This window comes from Buteo buteo, chromosome 3 (genome assembly GCF_964188355.1).
Source record: "Buteo buteo chromosome 3, bButBut1.hap1.1, whole genome shotgun sequence".
NCBI lineage: Eukaryota > Metazoa > Chordata > Aves > Accipitriformes > Accipitridae > Buteo > Buteo buteo.
Window position 1 is genome coordinate 62,941,204 of NC_134173.1, and position 23,602 is coordinate 62,964,805.

The following is a 23,602-nucleotide window of genomic DNA, read 5'->3' on the forward strand; positions in this document are numbered from 1 at the left end:
GGCCTAATCATGTACTATTTTCTCCATAAGATGTAATAATCAGGCAATTATTCTTAGATTCTCCAAATGATATCAATGACCTGCTGAGCATGGGCTGGATTGAGCACATGAAGCACTTCAAATGCGTATGACAGACACGGCATCTGTCTTAATGAGCTTACACTCTGAAAATACAAGAGAGACAGAATCACTGCTTAGTGCACTGGAGGAGTGAAGCTCTGGGATTCAAGGACCTGCTCAGGGCGTTTATCCAGATCTACTGTGTCCAGGTTTAGCCACAGGATTCCCGCTAGGCTCACGTCTACATTGCCAAGCAGTTGTGAATGATGAAGCAGCTCCTATGTTTCATATCAAGAAGAGCTGCTCTTTACATAAAGAAATTATTCACCTGTCTACCAACATCACTACTTACACTCTAGTAACAGGAGTGGCGAGTTCACAGCTACTGCCTGGGTGGCAGGCAGAGGTGGTGGCAAGGAGAGCTTGTGGCTAGTGGGCCACAAGACAGGGACAAGCTTCTCTCCAGGCATGGTGGGTTCCTCCTTTGGGACTGCTCAGCCCATAGCCCAGGTCCCCTTTTGCCTCCTTCAGTGAGGAAAGCCCTCCTACAGTTTGTAGGAGAAAAGCAAAGCTTCGGTTGTCCCAAGTAGCAACCGCCTACGAAGGGGATGAGAAATTTCAGGTAGACGCCTGATTTGTACCACTTTAGTCATTTAAGATAGCTGAAAAATACCATAAATATACAAAAGGAGTCTCTCCTAATGATATTGTGATCTAGTGAAAATTCTTATGACTTAAGAAATATTCACACCAACAAATGCTATAGGATTCGACTTCTATGCCAGCGTGTGTAATTTGCAGACAGCCACGATCCAGTCACTTTGTGACCTCGTAACTGGTTTAGTGCTTGATTCAGAGGCCTCTTTTCTTCTCGTAAATCACCTTATTTCCCTTCTACAGATATATAAAATTTAAATGTCTGGGTATCCTTCCCAAGTAGAAATTTTTCCTTTGAGAGTGGGAATTCATTAAATATTCATTGAAGTCTTATGAAAATCAATTAGTGAATGGGAGAGTTTTTCCTTTCCAAGTAGCTTGTTCAACTGCCATCTATGTTCTCCACCCCAGACGGATGCTGGTGGTCCGTGTGAACCCAGATCTGCACAGCTTCCCCTGCACACACACCCCCCTCCCCATACTACGCACAGCTGTTGGTATCAGCAGAAATGAAGGGTTACGTTGAGCTTTTCTAAAGAAAACGGAGCTTATGCAGTTATGCAGTCTCTTAACTCCCCTCCGATAACTTCTAAACTCATTGGCCAAGTGCAACGAGACAACAGATCGGTGGGCTGAGCGGCCGAGGTCCCAGAGCAGACCCGCAGCCCGAGAGCCCGTCGGGTGGGCAGCCAGGGAGCCGAGGGAGAGCGCTGGACCAGCACGTGCTCTAAAGAGGGAGAGTAAGAAACTCCTGGAGGGAGCTGGAAATATAATGTAGCAGCTGTATGTAGGAGTCATTGTGAACAGCTATTTGTGGTTGAACTAAAAAGACCAAAAAGCCACAAGAAACCAAGTCCACGACTGCTTGTGCTCACATACTTAACTACAGAAAGTGCTCTTCTATAAACTGAAAGGGCTTTTTTCCCCCCTAACTGTACTAGAAACCTAGATAGCCTTAGAACATGGCTTCAGGAGTCACGTTAAAAACGATTAAATTGAATATGACCTTGTAGTCCATGTAAACAAGTTGTTAACATCGTTGAAGCTCGTAATTGCTAATCCTTTTGGAAACTAGTTTTTTCATAGCTAGTAACAACAGATTTGCCTGACTACTGTGTTATGTTAAGTGTTATAGGAATGAATATGACCATGCATTATGGAAAAAAAAAAAAAAAAAATAAATCTGTGTGGAAGTCACACATTGGTCCAAAGCAGAAACTGCTCAAGTGTTACAATCTGTTGTAAGACAGACTAGCCTTGATCATCATACTGCTTGCTTACTTCTCCTAAAATATATAAATTGGTCATTATTAGTTAGACTTCACTTTCAGGCATATTTATTACCACATCTTGAAACAGGCAGGTCTGTTGCAACTGGTGCATTCCAGTTATATAATATGTTTTTCTGCCTTAGATGCAATCTGGAAGCTAATAATTAAATTTGCTAATGTGAAAGAAGCCAAGTGAAAGATTTAGGAACAAAAAAAATTAACCAATTCTGTGACAGACAAAACCTGCTTTAAATCATTTGATTTGGTTTTCAAACATCAGGATACACAAGCAAGCAAACACTGCACGTGGGGTGAGATCTCTGAATCTTTCAATCAGCTTTCAACTGCCTAACCTGTTGGATATGACTATCAGTTTCACTGAGATATAAGAGATGAAATCACACGCTGAATGATGAAAACAGGACACATTTTTGCATATAAATTTGTACTGCTCAAATTCAGAAGAAGAAAAAAGATCAAAAGCTTGATGCATTGTACAACATTTAAGGAACACCACCCTCGGTAATGGTGAGAGATTAATAAATCGATCATTTAAATCAGAATGGAAATCCTTATTGCACACATTCTTTTAATCTTATAAAGCTTTTGAAGTCTTTAGCTGTGTTTCTGCTGGATAAATACATTGCTACCCTTCCTTGTTTATTTTACTGACACCCTAATGCCTTTTAATATCGTTGTAAAATGGATCTGGCCATTTTTCCTCACATATAAATGTTTGCTTTAATTGAAATAAGACCTTAACTTTTCTCTCACTAAGGAGCCTTTTGCCAAAGCTGTTGTTTTTAAAGACATTCTCTACAGTTCTGTGCAATTCGCTACCGCGCAGTATATGATGAGTTGTGTCAACAGCAATCTGTTCTGTCAATTAAAAGATCAAAAAATAAAACACAGGCCCAACTTTGTATAAACCTCCTTCCAGTTGTAAAGTTGGTATGAAAAGCTTCTGAATCACTCCCTCTGGACTAGTCCCAAGGAGCAGCACCACCATCTCCTGAGCACTGCCCGTGCCTTCCGTCCCCTGCGGCTGAAGACCAGGGGCATGAGGAAGTTGAACTCGGGATCATACCTGAAACCTGAGAAACTGAAACTTCCGCCGTGAATTTGATGTTCAGCTCACAAAATGTAAAGCATCTTTCCAACTGCAGACAAAGCTTTCAAGAAGAATTCATGGAAAAGTAAAGCGCATAATGACAGAAGGCGTTGGATTTAGACCAGTATGCTCTTTTTGCTTAAAAATCAACAAGCTGTGGGCAAAATCTGAAGAAAATTAAAAGGAAGCATAAAATCCAGGGGAAGAAAATGCACAGGCACGGAAAATCATGAGGGACATATCTCTCACCCCAGGGCTGGCAAACCAGATGAGAAGCAGTTCTACAGAGAGCAATTCAATTCCTCTTACAGCACACATTGCACATATTTCGGCTGGTGATATTATTTGCATCACCAGCTCCTAACGACAACTTAACAGAGCACCAGAAGTCCTTTGACTAGCAAGTGAGAACCATTAAATAGTGCTTGCTTCTTAAAGATGTCTGATTGTCACCAGTAACTTGTCATATCAGATTTATCAGAAGGCAAAAAAACAGGCGATAGTGACCAACAAGAAGATTAATGAACAAATCTGCGCTCAGGAATTTGCAAAGCATGAAGAACATAAACACAAGATGTTAGATGTTCTTCACAAGCATTATTGGTTGCCACTGCCAATCCCATCCAATGTCTTTGTTAGCACCAAAAAAGGACATCTGCAACCTCACCCAGACCTCCTCTACTCTACTCTGTGCAGCTGTTTACGTCTGCACAAAGGCTACCCGTTCTTACCTGGCAGTACCTTACACTCATGCTGTTCAGCTCTGCACAAAGTCCAAACTTTGACAGGATGCAGACAAGTAGAAATTCAGCCTCTAAGGTGTTTAAGTATTTGGGGGAATATCATGTGGAGCTGAGAAGAAAAAGGACATGATAACTTTATGTAGAATAAATGGGGAAAGCACCCCAGGGTGCCTCCACGTGGGCAGTCAGCGGCAGAATGCTTACAGGTCAGATGGAGCTTGGTCCAACTTTGAAAATGCCCAAAGGAGAAAGGAATACCGGTACGTATCTTGATGTCAAGATAAGGGCACGCCAAGCATGTTCGGATTACAGAAAAGCTCTCTCTCATTTGGTTTAATTTTCCTTAAATACTAATATAAAGGATTAGTCTCTGATAACAACTGTGGCAGTTAACCATATCTGAGGAATTACACATATTTTCTCAGTTAACCAAGCAGATGGTCAAAAGCGTAGCATCCTTTCCTATTGCCTGTCCTGAAGATGACCTTGGGGCTGTCAGTATAAGCGGACACATTTCAGATTGTTAGAAAGGCTCAGAGATGAACCTATTCCAGTTTGTGTTGTGGAACGAGCATGTGGAACCCATTACTGTGACTCCTCAGGGAGAGCATTACCTCCAACTATCGGAGCGCTGACTTTCTATTTATGCAACACCAAGTTGCATCCACCCCACCTTACACCAGCAAAGCCCTTATGTTTTGGCTATAGGTGACAAGGCAGTTGAGGCAGAGGAGCACACCCTCCCCTAAACAGGCAGTCATGACACTATGACCAAGCCGGTGCTACGATTAAGGGAGATGGCACTTCACATCCCACATCAGCTCAAATTATCAGTACAACCAGAGCATTTTACTAGTAGCAGTGGAACAGAGGCAGTAAATGCCACAGCAAAACTGGAGCTATACCGGTGAAGATCCCAAGTATCGACCAACTAGAAGAAATACTGTTTTTCTTCAGCCTCAAAACTAAAATAATCATCTTTTTTCTCCTTTCAAACCTCACTTTTGAAAGACTTGCAGACCATCGAGCTTGGAAGACTTGCCTGTAAGACTTATGCTATGAGCTGGATTCCAAGTAACATCTACTCTTACAAGGACTATAGTTCTGCACAAATAAAAAACAATTACAAAACAGTTATCTCAGCACAGGCCTGCCCGGTTAGAAGCATGACAGGAGAGATGATAGCTAGATGTGGACTACGTGTATAACTAATGACTGCAGGGAAGGTTTTCCCTTACACGTGCATTTTGTCTCCTGTGTGCGTATGCGTTACCTGTGGACACGTGACGGAGATGGAACCATGGGGCAGAGGTCTTGCTTGCCTCTGCAATGACAATAGGCTTGCTGACTGAAAAGAAGTTCTAACTTCTTTAGAGGTGATTTTTAAAGACTCTAACGTCACTACATTTTTATTAGTACACAGCAAAGCCTTTCACAGCTAAGGAAGGAGAAAAAATAGGTAGTGCTACGATAATTCAAAATGGAAAGGACATATCTCATGGTGAACAAGCTGCCAGCTCACTCACATTAGGAAGAGAACATGTAAAAGCAAAGTTCCAGGAATAAAGAGATAGTGGGGAAAGCTCACAACGAACCCAGCATGGAGACACAGACCCATCCCTTTTAATTCCTAATCTCCACAGCTGTTGATTCTCATTTATAGACCAACCACTTCAACTGACTCCACCTCCCTCACTCAGAGAAGCTGCCTCCAATTATTTCCACCATGACAGAAAACCAAAGCGTGATTCAGAACAGAACAGTCAAATCATCTCCAAAGGCTACTTACACCTCACCTACTTTTGTATCTCATTCCCCTGTCTGACTCAGATCCATAGCTCTAGAAGCCGCAAATCTCTACTGTAGTCTTCCATATTTCTTCATGGACTTTAATTGACATTTAGCACACCTGATCTAGCTATATAAAATTCACCCATCTTGTTAAACTCCAGCACAGTAGAATATTACTGCCCTCTTTCTCATATTTACATCCTCAATCTTAAAGAACTAATTCAAAACACACAGCTTGTTTTTAACCTATTCCAGGTATTTATTTTGCTAACACCTCCTTTGCAGACCTTCTAGTATGTATAATGTTACTGCTGCTTCCTTCTATACACAGCCACTACAGAGTCAGTCTTCTTTTCCCAGTTACCCAGGAGATGTTTTTTTTCCTATCTCAAATGTCTCATCTTAGTCTAATTATCTGCTCCTACTTCTGCTCCCTGGTGGTTATTTTGGTCCTTCAGAAAACTAGAAAATTAACACAGTTTGAGTATTATTTGTATAGGAAATGAAACTCAATCATGTGGCACTGTAGCAGGATGCTTAACTAATCTTTGATTTCAGAGAAGTTCACTTTATGAAAGCTAATACAACGGTGCCCAGAATTTCCAAGGCAAAAGATCAGACTGGCAATTTGGCAGATATGCGAGGGCTGAACAAAATTTGCATCCATATTTACATAAATACTGCAATCGCTATAGTTTAGACTGGAAAAGAGTAAGTTCTTAGTCTAACCCCCAGTTTTCACACACTTCGGACTTTCCAAAACATTCACCTTAGAGGCTGAAATATTCCATGCTAGGTCCATATTTAGAGGATGTTATTTATTTTAAAAGACCAAACCACACTCCTTCAGCCATTTTAGACTCTCAGAACTCACCACACGATGACATGCAAGAAAGAACTTAAGAAAAAAAAAAAAATCAACGACAGCAACATGTGTGAGTTGCCATGTATTAAACCTTTAAATTAACATTCTTGTTAAAAAGATAAGTAGCCCGACTTCAGGAATAAAGTCACATCCAGATGGCAAAGTTAATGCAGAGTAGGTATGGTGTCCATTTACACACCAGCTGCTCCAGGTTAGCTACTTCTACAGTTTCTGTCATGAAGATCTCAGTAGTATCACTGGATTTCAATCCAGTTGGTGGCAGCAACAGAAAATGGGAACACAGCTTTGCATGATATGGTGGGGATCAATCTCCACATAACACTAGTTTTCTATGTTCCGAATGAAAAGCCTATGAAATATTTGTGATATAGAAGGTGCATTGCACCAGTCTGTCCAAACAGATTAAAATAAAAACGAGCAACTGCTCCAAGTGACTAGCACATTATGGTTGTAAGTTCTCAAACAAAACTGGGAAATAAGTTTCTTCTGTGAAGTCAGCTATACTGAACATTTGTAATAATTTGGTTTTATTTCAGATTCCAAGTTAAATAAAACCTGTATTATTTGCTGTGACTAAACATGAATAACTGCCAAACATTTAGAAAACCTGAGTGACCACAGAAAATTCCAGCCCAATAGGGCCAACAAATAAGGAAATACTAAAATATCATTAAAATTTGCCTTTATTTTTCTTACAGGAGAATTCTACACAAACCAAGGTGACTGTTTTACAAGACTCTTTTCCCAATATACTAAATTTTCAAGAGGATCATGAACAGTATAAAACTGTAAATAACTTTTCCTGTTGAGGGCTACAGCAAAGTTTCTTCAGTTGTTGTAATCTTGGAGAGCCTGAGCCATGAAAAGCTTGCCCAAGTTCTGTGCATTAAACTCCTTAATATTCTGGCAGTAGGTATTAATTTGACCTGTCAATAGGAAAGAAGAGTAAACCCTTGTCAGTTTTGAAATTCAGGAAGACATCTTAGAACATAATTTTTAAAAAGCCAAATGTACATGAATCATTTAAGATTTAGATAGAAGCAACCAAAACAGCTCAACTACTCTACACTTAGGAATTTTACATTTTCAGTATTCCCAAATAGATTTGGGAAGAAACTAAATTAGCATAATAGGTAAAGTGGTATGCTCAAAAAACCCCTTAATTTTCCTACAATTCTATTACACACAACTACTGAAAAGACATATGACAATAGAAAGAATAAACAATTCTTGCTGCTGTATTAGAAACTTCATCAAATTCATTGTTCCATTTAGTTGCTCTAAAAATACAAGACTGAATTTCAGTTCTGTTCTTACATATCTGCTGTCCCTATTAAGGTATCTGTAACAAATATTTTTCAGTAGCAGATTGAAAATTGTGGTACTCCTGTTTGACATTTTGCTAGCTTTTTTTTCCACCTAATATTTCACTCCATTAGCTATTTCAGAAATCATCAGGGTACGAAGACTTGTCAGTGCTTTACAAATCAAACATGCCCATCAAAACATTTTTATACACGTACTGCTACAAGTTATTTCCCTTGTTAGCTAGGAATAGCAAAACATGAAGCCAGTTTCATCAAAATTAAGACTGTTTAGAAGGCCTATAAACTCTCAATTTAATGCTCTATTTGAAAAGTTTTTAAATGCCTCAGAGACAAAAAAGCTAAGTTTTATTCTTTATCCACAAACTTTACTTCATCTCAGCTAAAGTGGATGCTTTCAATTCTTCCCCTGACTATGGTAAAAGAACAAACAAAGAGTGCGCTTTGGCTGGAAACTGTTTTTTCCTTTAAGTATAATAGTTTTCAGTTCCTCCTCTTGTAAGAGATGATTCATCCTAAGCTATCACTTTCATAAAACACATGTGTACACACATACACACTTCTATTGCATTTTTAAGATATGCTAAAGCTGAATGTTTAAATACTTTAATGCTGCTAAAATTCATTAAATGGTAAAAACTATCAAAACAATAGGGGTTTTTTGAAAGACTCTGGAAGGAATAATAAATCAAGAACATTATTTCTTCTAAAAGCAGCACTTATTAACAGTCTGAAACAGTATTAATATTAAAATAACAATCTCTTGGTCACCCCAAAGTGTGAGAGAGGTAGTTCAAATTCACTTTTTTTTAATGTCAAAGCACTCTTTTCTGTACACTAAATTACCAGGATCTTGGTTTAATTTTCTCTCAGTACAAAACAAGGTGATAGCTAACTGATCCAAAAAGGCTGCTAGAGTTAAACAATTTGCTTTCTCATTACATTTTCCAAATTTAGATTACTTAGCAGGGCATCTAAGCTTTCTGCTCTCTGTTGCCATTGTCAGGTCCCACATACTCTTACCCTTCCAGAAGGCACAGGACAGGCACTGACTTTTGTACCAAACTGGGGCTACGTCCTGCAGCATACCAGTAAACCGAAGAAAATGGGGAGGGGGACGCCCCTATGCCTAAGCTTTGTTCCCATTTACATTTTCACTCACCTTGGGGTGCAGGAAGATGGGAATAGTTTCCCTAAAACTTTGGCCATAGAAATCAAAGAAATTATCCCAATTCTGTGTGAAATCAAAAGTAAAATCTTCTCAGCTGCTGCAACAGACAGTTCAACACCTAGGGATGTTATCTGTAACTCAGGGCTGCAGACAACTGCTCTGCTCTGAATCAGTAGTTCCAGCCCTAACAGCTTATTTCTGCCTCTTGTCTGTACAGCCCCCTAACTTCTGAGTTGAGGGACGAGCTGGGGTACGAGTGCAAGGAGCAGCTTATTGTCTGCAGTAGTTGCTACACCCATTTCTGCAGAAAGCCTGCTCCATAGGGCGTTTCTCCAGCTCTCCTTTAAAATCCCATTTCGCCCTCTCAGAATGGAGCCAGGAAGAGGCTCTGGCTGCTGCTCCTGCCCTTTCCCATGAACCCAGGCGGCAGAGATGGTCAAGCCGGAGCTAGGTACCATGGCAAAATAAGAAATAAAGGGAGAAAGTATCCATAAATCAAGTTTAAAGCTTTTCTGGTTAAACACAGTGGCTTGCTTTCAAAAAATTACATATGTTCGTATCTGCCTGGGTAACATGACTTTGTTACTTGCCTAGATGGTTTAAAATTCTTTTATGTGCAGAAGCTTCCTTTCTATCAGAGGCATGGACAGCCTACTAGCAATAAGGTTGTTTTTCTTAGCTACCTTTATTTTTTTTTTTAATACCTCAGACACTAGGACTGTAGATCACAGGTTGAAAACACTGCCTTTGACCAAACAAAGGACAGTATTTGGAATACTACCAATGCCAAAATATCACACCATAAAGGCAAAGGTAATGAAAAATTAAGATGCTTTCTAAGGTAACAACTGCACTTTTTCCCAAGCTAACTTTCATGTATGAAAATATGAGTTGAAGAGGCTGCTAGAACATTACCTGCAATAAGGAGTGACTCCATTCTTGGAGGTGGCTGTGGTGGTTTAAAAAGTTTATTGATGTCCTCCTCAGGAAGAGGGGCTTCTCCTCGGCTTTGACGCTGTATATTTTCTTGCTGACGTCTCTGCTGGTACTGAAAATAACCCAACAGAAACAGAATGCAACAAGACTTCCAAAGCAGCAAAAAGTTTTTCTTTTCAGATGCTCTTTACCTAACCAGCAAGTACATTTTAAATATTATATTTATTCTGTGCAATTCAGTTTATTTCAAATAACGCAAATGCAATTCACGGTTTATTTCAATTCACTGGTAACAAGTGGTTCCCCCTTCCCAAGTTGGCACCTTAAATAAGTGAGGCACTGGAAAATTATGTGGTATTGAGGTGGTGGGGTTAATTTTTTAAATTTTTTCATAAAATACTGTATCTGACGGAAAGAATACAGCATGGTAGATAAAGGCCTCCATCTCCTCATGCAAAAAAGGAAAACAAGGTTGGAATATGTAGGTATAAGCCGCTGTTACCTCAAATAGTTATACAAACCAGAAATACTCAATTTTATGCGAGTTAAAGGTCAAAACAATATTAATGTGAAAGGGGAAGAGAACTTCGATTAAACAAGGTATTTTAAGCCAAAAAATATTAACTCTAAACTGAGAACAAAGTGGCGGCTGACACAAAGCATAATGGTTCATTTCTCCATTCCAGTTATTCAGATATTCTACCACTTTGATGTCATTTCTTTGTGCGTTACCAGAGGATATATTAGAGTAGCAGTTTGTAGAAATTATTCTGCCATTAAAAAAAAAAACGTATCAGATTTCTTTTCAGTGCTTCCTTTTGCCATGTAGATTACTCTAACTTTGTAAAAATTAAGGCAGACCATTTCATCAGCTACTGGATAAACATTTGTTCTTGCAGAAGTACATACATTCAAAAACACGTATGTGAGATTTCGTACTGTCTGTCACAGCCAGGAATTAGTTGTAACGTTTGTCTATGGAAGCCCTCACATTCAACACAAAAAAATATTTAAAATAAACAGGCCAAAGAGTACAGGGTGTTTTCTCTCACTTACTTAAATGTATCTGTGCATAAGAGTCTGAAAACAGTTCATACTTGGTGGCATACTCAAATTAAGTAATTTTTTTTCCAGTAGTAGTGACAAATACATGTTTTTGGACAATGTTAAAAATAAAATCTTAAATGCCCATATTTGTATGTGAATTGCATGTAGTTTCTTCTTTCTTTGCATTACTCCATTCACTTCTCAGCAGTCTGCCTATTATTCTCTATTGAAATGGCTTGGTCTTAATCACAATTGCTCCATTTTAAAAATGAAGTTAAGACCACTAACTATGCTGCAATAAGCCACTACTAAAGCAGCTATAGTTAGTAAAGAAATGAAGTGAGACACCATGGAACCTACTTTGCTCTGCTTTTCAAAATAAATAGATCCCCTTGTTATTAACAAAAACCTTTGAAGTGGATGCCATCTTTCTATTCAAATTAGGCAGTAAAGGAAAATAAATGTTCTGAAGATAACACACATGAAGCTTCTATGTCCTCAGGAATTACAAAGCCAGGAGAGACCACTGATCATGTGCTGCTTCCCTAAAGTACTCGCTATTAAAGCTACACTTCAGTGAAAAAAAGCCAATTTTGATTTTAAAATAGTCAGTGATGAAGCACTTCACATGAACCACAGGTGCTCTTTTTAATAATTAGCTACTTTGTGTGGCAATACCTGCAATATTTTATCTTTAAAGTGGCCTGGCCCATTTTCAGTTGGCCGATATTGAATCTTGTCTGCTAGATTAAAGAGTTCAAATTTATTTTTCATGCAGGTACTTCTTGAGTAAGCAAGTCACTCGTTAACTTAATTTATCATGTGAAATGAATTGCGTTCACTAAGATCTGCTTTCCAGGCTTTTAAATCACTCATAGTGCTTTTTTCCAATTTACCAGCATTCTTCTATAATTAGACACAGTATTGCTTTATCAAATGCAGCAACAGCAAGTAAAGTAATACTGTCTCCAAATCACAGAATGGTTGAGGTTGGAATGGACCTCTGGAGGTCACCTTGTCCAACTCTTCTGCTCAAGCAGGGCCACCTAGAGCCTGTCTCCATACTCAATATTCTCTAATCAGACTATTTTGGATTTTAAAGAGGCCCTTTGGCATCAGGAATTAAAAGTCAGCATCACCTACTCCATATCACTATCTGCTGATACAAAACATGACTAAAATGTCATTTCCAATCAGAGAACAGTTTGCTATCTTTTAAATATGGACTATGTTTCTTTATTTCTAGATGCATGGCTACATGTGATGGTATTAAAACACAGGTTTTTCTGGAAAAATTCACTTGTAGTTTCAGCTCTTTCATTTCGTTTACTAAACCTCTAATCCCTGTGTCCACAGCATATTTATCAATGATTTTGGTTTACCATAAATCACTAAGAAACACATAAAATAGCAAAGAAAGACCAATCCACACTACATGTCAGCAGAAGTGAATCCATTTGATAATTCCCCACTGACCATCACATTTCATAAATCTACTTAATGGATATGTCTCTGTAAGAATTTTATCTTGCTTAGATCCAAATTCATCTGTTTTAGATAACACCACCCAAACCGTATTTTGTAGGAAAAAATCCTCTCATTCAGGTTTCCCATGTTACCAACCTGGTGTTTCTGCTGCTGCTGTTTGCTTACGTTCCTCAGGTAGGTATTGTATTTAACGATGTCCTGGCTCATCTCATCCACTCTGTCCATCAGCAGCTGCAGACTCTTCCCTAGGTGATTACTGACATACAGGAAACATTCATGAAAGATTGAATTTATTAAAAAAATATATATATTTAAAATTTAAAATTCATTTCAAGTCACTTGATCAGCATTTCTGCACTAATGGCACAGTTTTAAGTTCCTGGTTATCTTTGTTCATATTTTTATCTGATGATACTTTACATGGCATCTCCTCCTCTAGCATCTTTGCGACATTGCAAATACCATATTTAAGTGTTCTGGTCTTTGCAGTGAACCTCATGGTTATGAAAAAACAATGCCTTGCATGAATTTACTGCTATTACAGATGCAGGTCAAACATTTAAAAGAAAAAAGTCTGATGCTTTTGTGACATGCAATCCTGAACAATGTTCCAGGAGATGTGTTGAAAGAGTTTGGTTTCAAGTTACTGCTAGCTTTTTCATGAACATTTAACTATCCCTCTGCAGGGATACTTCAGAACTCCATCTCATTAACCAGTCTATCAAACCATGCCTGGAAGTTCAGCAGACATCACTTGATCTTCGCTGTTGAGAGAGAGTGTTGCGTCCAGTCCAGCCAGCCCCACATTCCATACCATAGGCAACATGGAAGCAGCTAGGCTGGGCGCGTCCAGTTCCAGTTATGCGATCTACTGCCTTGGCCAGACAAATGCAGTCTGTTAAACAACTCTTATTGTAACCATTTTTAGCAATGGATTCAGTATTTTGCAGGAATGTTCAACTTAAGGTATAGCTTCCAAGTTAAAGTTTTGGAAGTTTTTAGGTTGGTGCCCATGGAGACAGTATTCATCCTAAATTGTGTTTATAGGGTAGTGCAGTAAAAGAAGGATACTTACTGCTCTCTATTGATCCCTTTGATCAGAAGCTAGTTTGTTGGCTCTGATCTAAGCCTTACGCAGTCCTACTTGGCTGAAGACCAATGACTCAAAAAGCTAAACTCCATCCTTCTCCTCCTCAACCGAAATCCACTACTATCCATGAGAGTTTCCTTCAGATAAAAAGCTTGGTGCACTTCTATGTCAGAATCATATCCTTCAGTCACTGCTTCTCCATGTTACCTGAGATTCTTTCTGCCTTTTACAACACATTCCCACCATCCTACAGCCTATGGCCTGGGGAAACTAACTGGAACAGACAGGCATAAAGTGAAAAAGGTAATACTACGCACATCCCTTTTTAAGTGTAAATTATTCCCCAAATCCATAGAACTCACAGCTGGAGACAGAAGCTGGTAATATACCGAGGCACTAGAGGATACCTGCTGAGAATGTAGCTAAAGACACCCTTATCTCTGAGTACTAGGAAAGCTATTTCACTAGCTGAGCTGCCTGCTCACTGAACAAAAGGCTGTATCAGTAACTTCAGACCACAATTTATTTACAAGCCAGAGTTTTAAATCTCCGTTGCATACAGGGGCAGATGGTGAGGAGGACTTCAGCTACACAGCAGCAAGAAAGGCGCCACTATAATAATTATTTTTAAACTTCTTGGGGTTTTTTTGGTTGAACATTTCAAGCACATGATTTTTAGAACTGTGGAATATTGCCATGGCTAGGGGTGTGCATATTTTCAGTTTTTTATAGAGTTTATATTATACAGAGTTAGTGTTAGAACTGGATATTATCAGAAATGCCTATGTAGGTACACACTAATAGCCTTGTAGGGTATGTGGACATCAGGAATACATAATTATTTTACAGATAGTGTCCATATGAAATATAGCTGGTTACAAAGAATGATTTTATGTGAATCTCTTTGGGACCAGCTTAGTAGAACAGAATACAGAAACAGAGAGTTATTGTTAGAAGTTGCAGTAATATAGTGTTTGCTCTCATTGCCAGGGAAACAAAAAGCTAAAAACAGATAACTTAAACAGATGTGAACTGAGACATGAAGTGATAAGTATGCTGCAAATATAGGACCAGCTTTTTCCTCAGTTCTCATGTGGTCGATACCCTTTTTTGCTCCTTCTCTTAAAAAAACTCAGAAAGACCAATGGGACGTAATTTGTAAAAATGTATATATACAATGTTTAAGCAAGTTTTATTCAGCTGAAGTTTATTCTGGTGAGATTTAGGAAGTTAAACCACATTGCTCCAGCCCATAAGACTCATCGTAGTTACTTACCGCAAAGGGTCTTTTAGGCACCTCCTTACCTTGTGCACTCCCCTACAGCAGATCTCAAAGATCAAACTGCTAGGTACCTAAATGTCCCCTATGTGCCAATGCAACTAAAAAAATTAAAAATAAAAAAATTATTAAAAAAAGGGGAGGGGAGGGGTGAGGTGCCAGTAAACGCTGCTCACATCCCCGTCAAGACTCACTTTCCTACAAGGCTCTATGATAGTCAAATGTAGACAACATGGAGCTCAACACTTGTACTTGGTCTGAGGGCATCAGTAATAAAGAAACTACATTTTCAATGTCAGCTGATTCAGTGAAAGAGTCAATTAAATTGAGTTTACATTTAGATTAGTGAGTAGTGTAGACCAACAGGAAGAGATCTATAAAGCAAAACAACCGGTGCTGAGAAACTAATGTCCACACTACATGTGTTTCAGGGGGGTGGGTTTCTTATCACTAGTTCTGACATGGTCCAGTGATCTGAAAGCCCATTAGTTGCTGAAGCACAGTAGGTATCCTCCTAAAGCCTATTTTCAGTTTAGTTTCATCTGAAACAAGTCAGGTCTGAGATCACCCAGTGGTAATGATCTGAGCACACTCTTGAACTGAACTAAAAGACATAGCTCCACCTTAAGATGGCACCTCAGGTATCAGTGAATCTGCATGGGAGAAAAATATCAGCTGCAGAACTGCTATCATGCTAAGCATCAAAAAGTCCACACATGGGGACTGTGTTCTTTTTTGGGGAGATTATATATATAATAAGAGGGGAAAAAACAGAATGGAGTTTCTCCTGCTGTTAAGACAGCCAAAAAACATGTCATGTGGATTCTTACACATCTAATGAAGAAACAATCTAATGTGAGAGCACTCCACCAGAATTGTTATTAGAATCACTCACCTGTAGTGAGTGACCTGTAAAACTTCCAGAAACGTATCATTTGAGACTTATCTGCGTAGCTTGGACGACAATCAAAAATGCCAAAAAATGGACAAACACATGTGAACTGTCAAAGGGAAACTGTCAAAGTCTGTTTAGAAAAAAAACAAACTAGAAAGCATAGCCTGCAAAGCAGTTTCTCGTGCTGTGCATTTTTGCTGTAACAGCCTTACACTTGATGGGGTATGGGGTATAATCCTTCACCCAAAAGGGCAGATATGAAATCAAGTCCTTGACACATGGATTACTTCCAATTCCTTGTTTAACAGTTATCAAATACAAAGGTCAAATAATTCAGAGGGTGAGTAGAAACCTGTGAACAGAGCAGTCTAATCTGCAGATAACAGTCATGGTCCTTTCTGTCTTGTTCTTCCCACTGGTGAGCCTTGCATTTGGCAATGTTGGCAGTGGTATGGTCTAGCATCCACAAAAGAAAGCAACAACTATACATTAACTAAACTCACAGATCACTCACTACATGAAGGCATCCTGTTAGGGTACAGATCTGGCTAAGAGACCTGAATGCAAGCCTCTCTCTTCCTGAGGGAATGCTCATACCATCAGAGTGCTCATACCACTCTTCAAGGAGAGCAAAGGTGTACCTTGCTGTTGCCAGCAAAGCCAGTTTAAGAGGTTCCAGCATCAGCATCTTCCTGCCTCTCCCCCCCTCTTTGCCCTGGGATTACAGCACTCTCAGTTGTACCATTTCAGCTGTTTGTGTGGGCACACTTCAAACTCTTTCAGTGAAATAGTCGACTGTAAATGCAAAAACACCCTCAGTTGGGCTTTCTTTCTTTTTTTTTTTTTTTTTTTTTTTTTTTTTTTTTTTAGGGAGACTGAGGGAAAGGCTGGAAGGGAAGAGTGAGAGCCTGACTTTTTCCACCAGACTATTCCACAAAGCTATTTGTACAGCCATATTCTGAAACAGATGAGGGAATAAAAATCTTTGAGGGTGGGAGGGGTGTAGAGATGAAATGGGGGTAGTGGGGAGGAATGATGCAAGCAGCTGGGGCTGGAACCTCAAACTGGCTCCACTTCTGTAGGATTCATAATGGGGAACTACACATGAAGCCCACATTTACTTCAGCATCTTTAATCAGGAAAGGACTCCAGACACACACTCGCTGAAGGTCTGAAACACCCAAAATGCAGCCTTGAGTCAGACACCAAAGCTTCAAAGACAGGCAGCAGTTTACATCGTTCTTAGCTTCCCGTGTCCTGCTCACTAGTTTTAACTGTCTCTACACACAGCTCACGGGCCTCAGCTTGCACTTTTGGAGAAGCCCACCTACCTGCGCTGGCCCAGGAGGGAGCAGAGATGCCCAGCCTCCAAGATCTGAATCACCGTGCTGTATCCAGACACCTAATTTGGGGGTATAACAATTCTGAAGCTGAAGGTGTCCAAAAAAGATGGTCCCCTAAACCTGCCTACATTTTCCATGAATGGACACCCTCATTTATTTCATTTTATTTTTTATTTTGCTTGCACACTGGCTGATGAAGATGAGAACAGGGAGCAGCAGGAGAAGTATAAGAAAATGCTGTATCTGCTGCTTGGTTTTTCCACTTTCCATCAGCTCTACTGAGCCACTGTTTTTCGGGAAAAGTGCCACCCTGTGCAGCATTTCTCCTCCTGGTGGGAACAGCTTTGAGTGGATTAGAGATATACTGCTGGGCAAAGCACACCTTTTTGATTAAATATTTCTAAGGAACGTTCCCACTGCTTAGCAGAACTTGTTTACATCTCCGTATTTCAGCCCAAGTTTAACCTGTGCTCTTTTTAAGAGGATTTTGTTTGAATGAGATATGTAAGTCAGGAGTCTTCAGCTCCATTCCCTTTTCTACTCTGACTTTGATGTGTGCCTTTGGGCAACACATTTACCCTCTCTGTGTCAGCTTCCCCCATCTGCAAATTAGAGATTTTCATAATTATCTTAATAATCCGTTAAGCACATTGAGATTTCTGAATAAGCAGTACAGTGTATAAAGGTTAATATTGTTTTCAAAAGCCAAAGTAACCCTCCTTATGTCACTTCTGCAAAAATACTGCATCTGATGTTTGAAAAATATATCTGCCAAGTAGATGTTACTGCAGTAAATGTTCAGCACATGTTTGCTTGTACTGACGCACACTATTAGAAAAATTGCTTGAGACAAATTGAGATATTATAGAACAACCCTATTATGAAGCTAGACCACAAAAAAGCTTTTTTTAATTTAAACTAGATCATCAATAGAATAGGGAAGAGATGGATGAGAACGGGAAAGTTGGTTGTAATTATTTCTCTGAAGATCTGGAACATTATCTGACAGGATTTTACTTCTTGAGTCTCTATCAAAAGACTGGCAGTACTCCAAGGTCTTCAAGACATTTTGGTCCTTAAGGGTAGCAGGAGGCTAACAGTTTGAGCAAAAGGCCTTTACTTGCTATTACTTGCTAGACTTGTGCTATTCTGCCTTCAACTTCTTTCCCTAGAATATTCCGGTCAATTCAGATTTCACAAGAGAAACACAAATTTATGCCCCAAAAAGTAAACTACTCTATACAATTATCAAAAATGTACTTCAAAAGGAGAAAGATATTAAGGTGCAAAGTACCTCGAATAGGTACAGCTTCAAACTCAGACAAGGTGGGTGGCTGAACATGTTGAGAATCTTGATGAAACAAACTCTCCAGAGGAGAGCAACTATGGGTAAATAATTTCATTGCCAAAACCATTGCTTCAGAAGATTAAAAAAGGTTCGGGGATGCTCCCAGAGGACCGAAAAAAAAACCCCAAAAGCCCACCCCCACCCGCCCAAAAAAGTAGCCTTAAAGTTACTGCCAACTAGTTCTACAACAGCAAAGTTAAGTGAGGAGGATATGCACCAAAATTAAAAGTAGATACCTTAAATGTTTTAGCCACAACTATTCAAAGACAAAAATAAGGAAATGCAAAGTAAAAATAAAGCTCCAGAACAGTGGGGGTTTGAACTCCCCTACTTCAGGCAATATATTCTTTTGACAGAGAAATCTTCATAGTTGAATTCAAGTAAAAACTAGTTAAATATTTCAGCAAGCAGTATAAGTGACCCTACCTTGAATAAGCAAGCATTAAAATGTTTTAATTCGCCAGCTGCTGAGTTATACCAATGTAAGATATCACTGAATGTAACCTGCCTGGTAACTAAAAGCAGCTACTAAATTTTTCAAAAAACCCACCAAACAGCAACAAAAAAAACCCCAAAACAAACCACATACAAAAATCTCCAAATAAACCCATTGGGGTAATTTCCAAAACTTTGTCTCCTTCAAACCAAACTAAGCACCTTAAGTTCTTCAAATAGACCAAGTGAGCCAGAAGAATGCTGCCAGGAAGGTCAGTTCAGGAGACATAGTTCAGAAATACCTCTGAAAACTGATTAATCTGTTGAATTAATTCCTCATTAGTGGGAAATTCTAGACTTCAATAAGCTCAAGAAATTGCTGCGAGTATATAGGATAGTAACCAGGTAAGTTTAAAGAAACACATTTAATTGAAAAGGTACGTTTAACCAGGATTATCAAGAATCCAGTTCCACCTGTGTCATCATCAAGAACAGCAATGCACTGCTCCAAGAAAACACCCATTGAAAAGAAACTTTGATTCACTAAGAAAAACGTTGCCCCTTTTTTTTCGTGTTGTGAAGGACTCCCAAACACAAATGATAGTTTCCTTTTTCTTTTGGGCTCATGTCTTTCTTGTTCACTTCTCATCCCGTTTACTGATATGAGGACCAACACAAAAGCCTACCTTGAACCAGGCTATTAACACCGTCATTCCAGAAAGGAAATTAATTTGTACAGTTCCTATCTTTTATCTTGAGTCAGGGCAGTGGTATGTAACAGTTACTATGCAAGACGTAAAGCTGATGAAAAACTCCAACTGTGGTTTGTGATCTGTTCAAATTAATTTCCATTTCCAGAACCGTATCGCGTGACTAGGTGCTGGGCAATCCCAACCCTTTTTACAGGAGCAAACCCACAGAAACAATCAAGGACAATGCTGTCAGGTCACCTGGAAACCTGCTGTATCCTCAGTACAGTCCTCCTTTTCATAGTAAAGTGGTAGAGCTCATGAGGAATCTGTCACTGCCTACATCCAGTGCCCACCCTCTCCTCAGACGGTAAAAGCTTTGCGATCTTTGACCAAGGAAAGAGCCTGACAGAAAGCCTGCACAGTCAAGCAGACTGAACATCTCGGCAATAATTCTTCACTTCATTAATTCCAAGGTGCAAAGTCACAACTTTACAGGACAAAATTATTGACTAAGTATCTCTTGTGTCATCTGTAAATTCCCTGGCACAGTTCAACCCTATACCTGTTCTCTCTTGACCGATTTCTCTAACAGTTATCAGATCCTTCAATACCACCACATGAGCTCAAGTAAAGAAAACAGAGTGGAAAATTTCTGCTAAGTCAGGCAACATATGGACCGCTAGCAATATGGATCCATTAACAATAGCCTTACACCATGGCAGGGTGGGGTGGGGGCGCGGGGAGGAAGCAGGAAAACGGGAAAAGAAATGAGGCCACTAGTATTCAGCTAACTCGGTTGCCAGAGTCAGAGGGGATCAGAATCTTGGCAGACAATACCTTGACGTAAAAAGAATGTGTTACAACCCAAAAGCCTATTAGTGAATACAACCCAGTTTCCACAAGCAACAAGATACTGCATCATTTTGTCTATCTGGTTATTTTGGTCAGCCCAGTAATAATCCAATTAACTCTACTGTGTTGTGTAAGATTTAAGCACCACCAAATTTCTGATCGTACTGCTAGAGGTCATGCCTACTTTGATAACATAAACATATTTTCAGGCCAAAGTGCTACAAGAACAAAAAGTTATTCTTAGATAAAGTTATGAGAAGATCATTCTAGAAACTCTTAAACAATTTCTGACATGAATGTTGGCTGTCATGACAATCAGTCTGAGCATTTTTGCCAGTTTCTCAGATAGAGGCTTTAGAATTTTTTTTTATTTTCAAATGCATCCTGCTACCAAAGTAGAAAAAATGCCATTTATTTTTTATTAAAATAATTTATAGAATTACTTAAGGAATATTTAACAAAACCATTTATTATTTCCAGATCTATTTGCCTGAATTTTCTGAATGCCAGTATTTTCTTGAAGAAATATACACTACTGAAAAGATTATACACTTCAAGCAGTACAGGTATATGCAGATTACGGACTGAATTTAGTCCTTGAATCTAATGCTATAGTTTTACCATGCAGTTTTTCCTTCAGCAAAAGAACATGAAGGGTAAAGTCTTAACCCCATTACAACTCAAGGCAAAGCTTCCATGGACTATAATGAGACTGGGATTTCACCCAAGGTGTTAAACTGTGGTTTGGGAAAGCGAATAAAAATACATCCATTACTGTAACAAGTACTTACCTGCTAGCCAGACTGAGCAATTCATGTCTATCGGCTACTGCGGATTTCTTTTCCAGTTCCCACAACATCACATTGATCAGGTATGAATTCTTAATTACAATAGGCACTTCTTCAAACATGTTTTCATAAGCAATATTTGCTTTTTTCAAGCTGTGAAAAAGTTTAAAAATAATTATTAATATAACCAGATATTCTCTTGTTCTTTTTGTTGAATTGTTGCTCCAACAACAATTCGCAATTTTCTAAAAACTCTTGATTTTCATAGTTCCACAATCAAACAAGAGTCAAGTTTTGCTTGGAGAGAATTTGCATGGCAAAACCTCACATTTACAAAGACTAGGAAAAGCTGCTCTAGGAGAAACTCTCAGAAGTCAAGCAGCCGCTTTGCTTGCTAATACATTACTTACATGAAAAAGCTTCCAGCAAAAGACTATACTGACAGGATTAACTCTGCCCCTTCCAAAATATTTTACTGATTTCCCTGCCATCAGGGTTTGTTAAATAGAAGTGAACAGTTAGTTACCACATGACACTGAAATACCTTTAAAATCATAACTACTACAATGAGAACTATTCAGTTATTGGGGAAATTGTTTAAAATTTTTACTGACCAAAAATTGGATTGACAAAATAGCATGTGTTTTGAATAATTAAATTCTATGGTGGATATTAAAATACAAATTTCCAGCGTTTTGGGTTTGTTTTTTTTTATTTTACAATATACATATAGAAACTATTGTTATTGCTTTATAATAAAGTAGACAGTAATACCTTTCATAAAATCTGGAAATAAAGGCATGATCTATAAGTTTCTACGGAAATATATCCTTAACTTCTTTGTATGCATATTGGATTTTGGAATAAAAACTTTTGCTTTTTGTCCTCCTCCCCCTACCCTCATCCCCACCCTTTTTTTTTTTGACTAAGCACAGATTTGTTTTTTCATCATGGATGTGTTATGTTTAGACAGCAAGCAATGAAATGATTCAGTTTTTCCCCAACGAAGAAAGTTTAACAAGTGCTTGTGCTTTTGCCATTGAACACCAAACTATTTGAGCAAAAAGGTGACAGCTAAGGCCTACATCTATTACAAGCAGCTAATCTTTTGAAACAGAGTAATTATCCTACTTTACTCCAGAAGATTGTGTCCACATGGGGGAGTTAATTTGGAATAAATACAGAACAGCCACTCCAGAATACCTGTTCAACTTTCCTTCTGGAAAAAAAGAGCTTGAAGACAGACCAACAATTTCCCCTTCTCCATTTATTTTTTTTATATTTTTGACTCAGCTCCCAGATACAGCTATCTTCACCATGGTCCTTACAGTCAGCCCGCTGACTATCTCCAAAATCTGTTCAAGTTCCACCACTTTGGCCCTCATTTAGATGCCCAAAGACAGACTTTCATGCCTTCTCAGCCCGCTGTATCAGTGCACGTCTATCACTACCCATATATCCTGTTTCCCCAGCACACACTACTACATGAGATTTTAAAATACAGTATTTCATCATCCTGTGTATTCTTCTGCCTCCCAAATAATCCAGCAAAACCTATGAGAAAACATTCTTTGAAGTTACTTACGCTTCTGGAGAGAAGTCTTTTTCTTTGCAAACTTCCATCAGTTTGGGAGTCAGCCTATATGCCTTTAGTGACAAAGACCCTTGGGCAGTCTTAATGGGATCTATAATTAAAAATGGAGGAAGCATATTATTACTAACCCCAGATTGCCTTTTTTTTTTTTTAAATATCTGAATGACATAAACAGGCGGAAAATAACTAAGTAGTCCTATTAAAAAAAATTAAGAGAACCAACACAGAAAAGACACTACAGTGGAAGTAAACCTATTGTATTGAAATGTAAAATACATCCAACTATATACAGTGAAGCTAATTAATAAACTTAACTTGGAGAACATGGGGGGATCTAGACCTATTCTACTCACAACTTTATTTCCCCGTTTAAAGGTCTAATTCACATTTTCCTTTCTTTCACATGAACTATCTACAGAACTTAGGTAAGAGCTACCTCATTTAAATAAAGATTTTTCCCTCCAGCCATTATGCAGTAAATTAAAATATTCATTAAACTACATTTTATACAAAAAAAAAATTGTAATTTTAGAGTAGCAATACACTAATTCAGATCAAGTTGCCCTGCTGCTTCATGTATAACAATGTAACTGGTATATAAAAAGATTAGTTTTGCCTTGACATACTCCACTGAATTTAGGGGGAAATTTTCTAAACAAACTGTTACATTCCTAGGACAAAGAAGCTTAACACTTGCAGCATGATAACGGCTGAAGCATGCCAACATGGGAATAAAAGCTGTGTTAACATTCATGTTGTCTGAAACTTAACACAGTAAAACTTTTAGCAATCGGTGATAA

At 38.7% G+C, this 23,602-nt stretch overlaps 1 protein-coding gene across 1 annotated transcript in view; it reads right to left on the reverse strand.

Annotated features, from left to right (window-relative positions):
* Nucleotides 1-7,184: 7,184 nt before the first annotated feature.
* The window catches only part of EIF3H (eukaryotic translation initiation factor 3 subunit H), an 88,351-nt gene continuing 71,933 nt past the window's right edge, over nucleotides 7,185-23,602 (reverse strand). The window contains exons 4-8 of the mRNA XM_075023842.1: nucleotides 22,794-22,893; nucleotides 21,212-21,361; nucleotides 12,622-12,742; nucleotides 9,931-10,063; nucleotides 7,185-7,445 (exon numbers count right to left, since the gene is read on the reverse strand). Of these exons, the coding sequence (XP_074879943.1) occupies nucleotides 7,348-7,445; nucleotides 9,931-10,063; nucleotides 12,622-12,742; nucleotides 21,212-21,361; nucleotides 22,794-22,893 (602 nt within the window). The 3' untranslated portion in view covers nucleotides 7,185-7,347. The remainder of the gene's footprint in view (nucleotides 7,446-9,930; nucleotides 10,064-12,621; nucleotides 12,743-21,211; nucleotides 21,362-22,793; nucleotides 22,894-23,602) is intronic.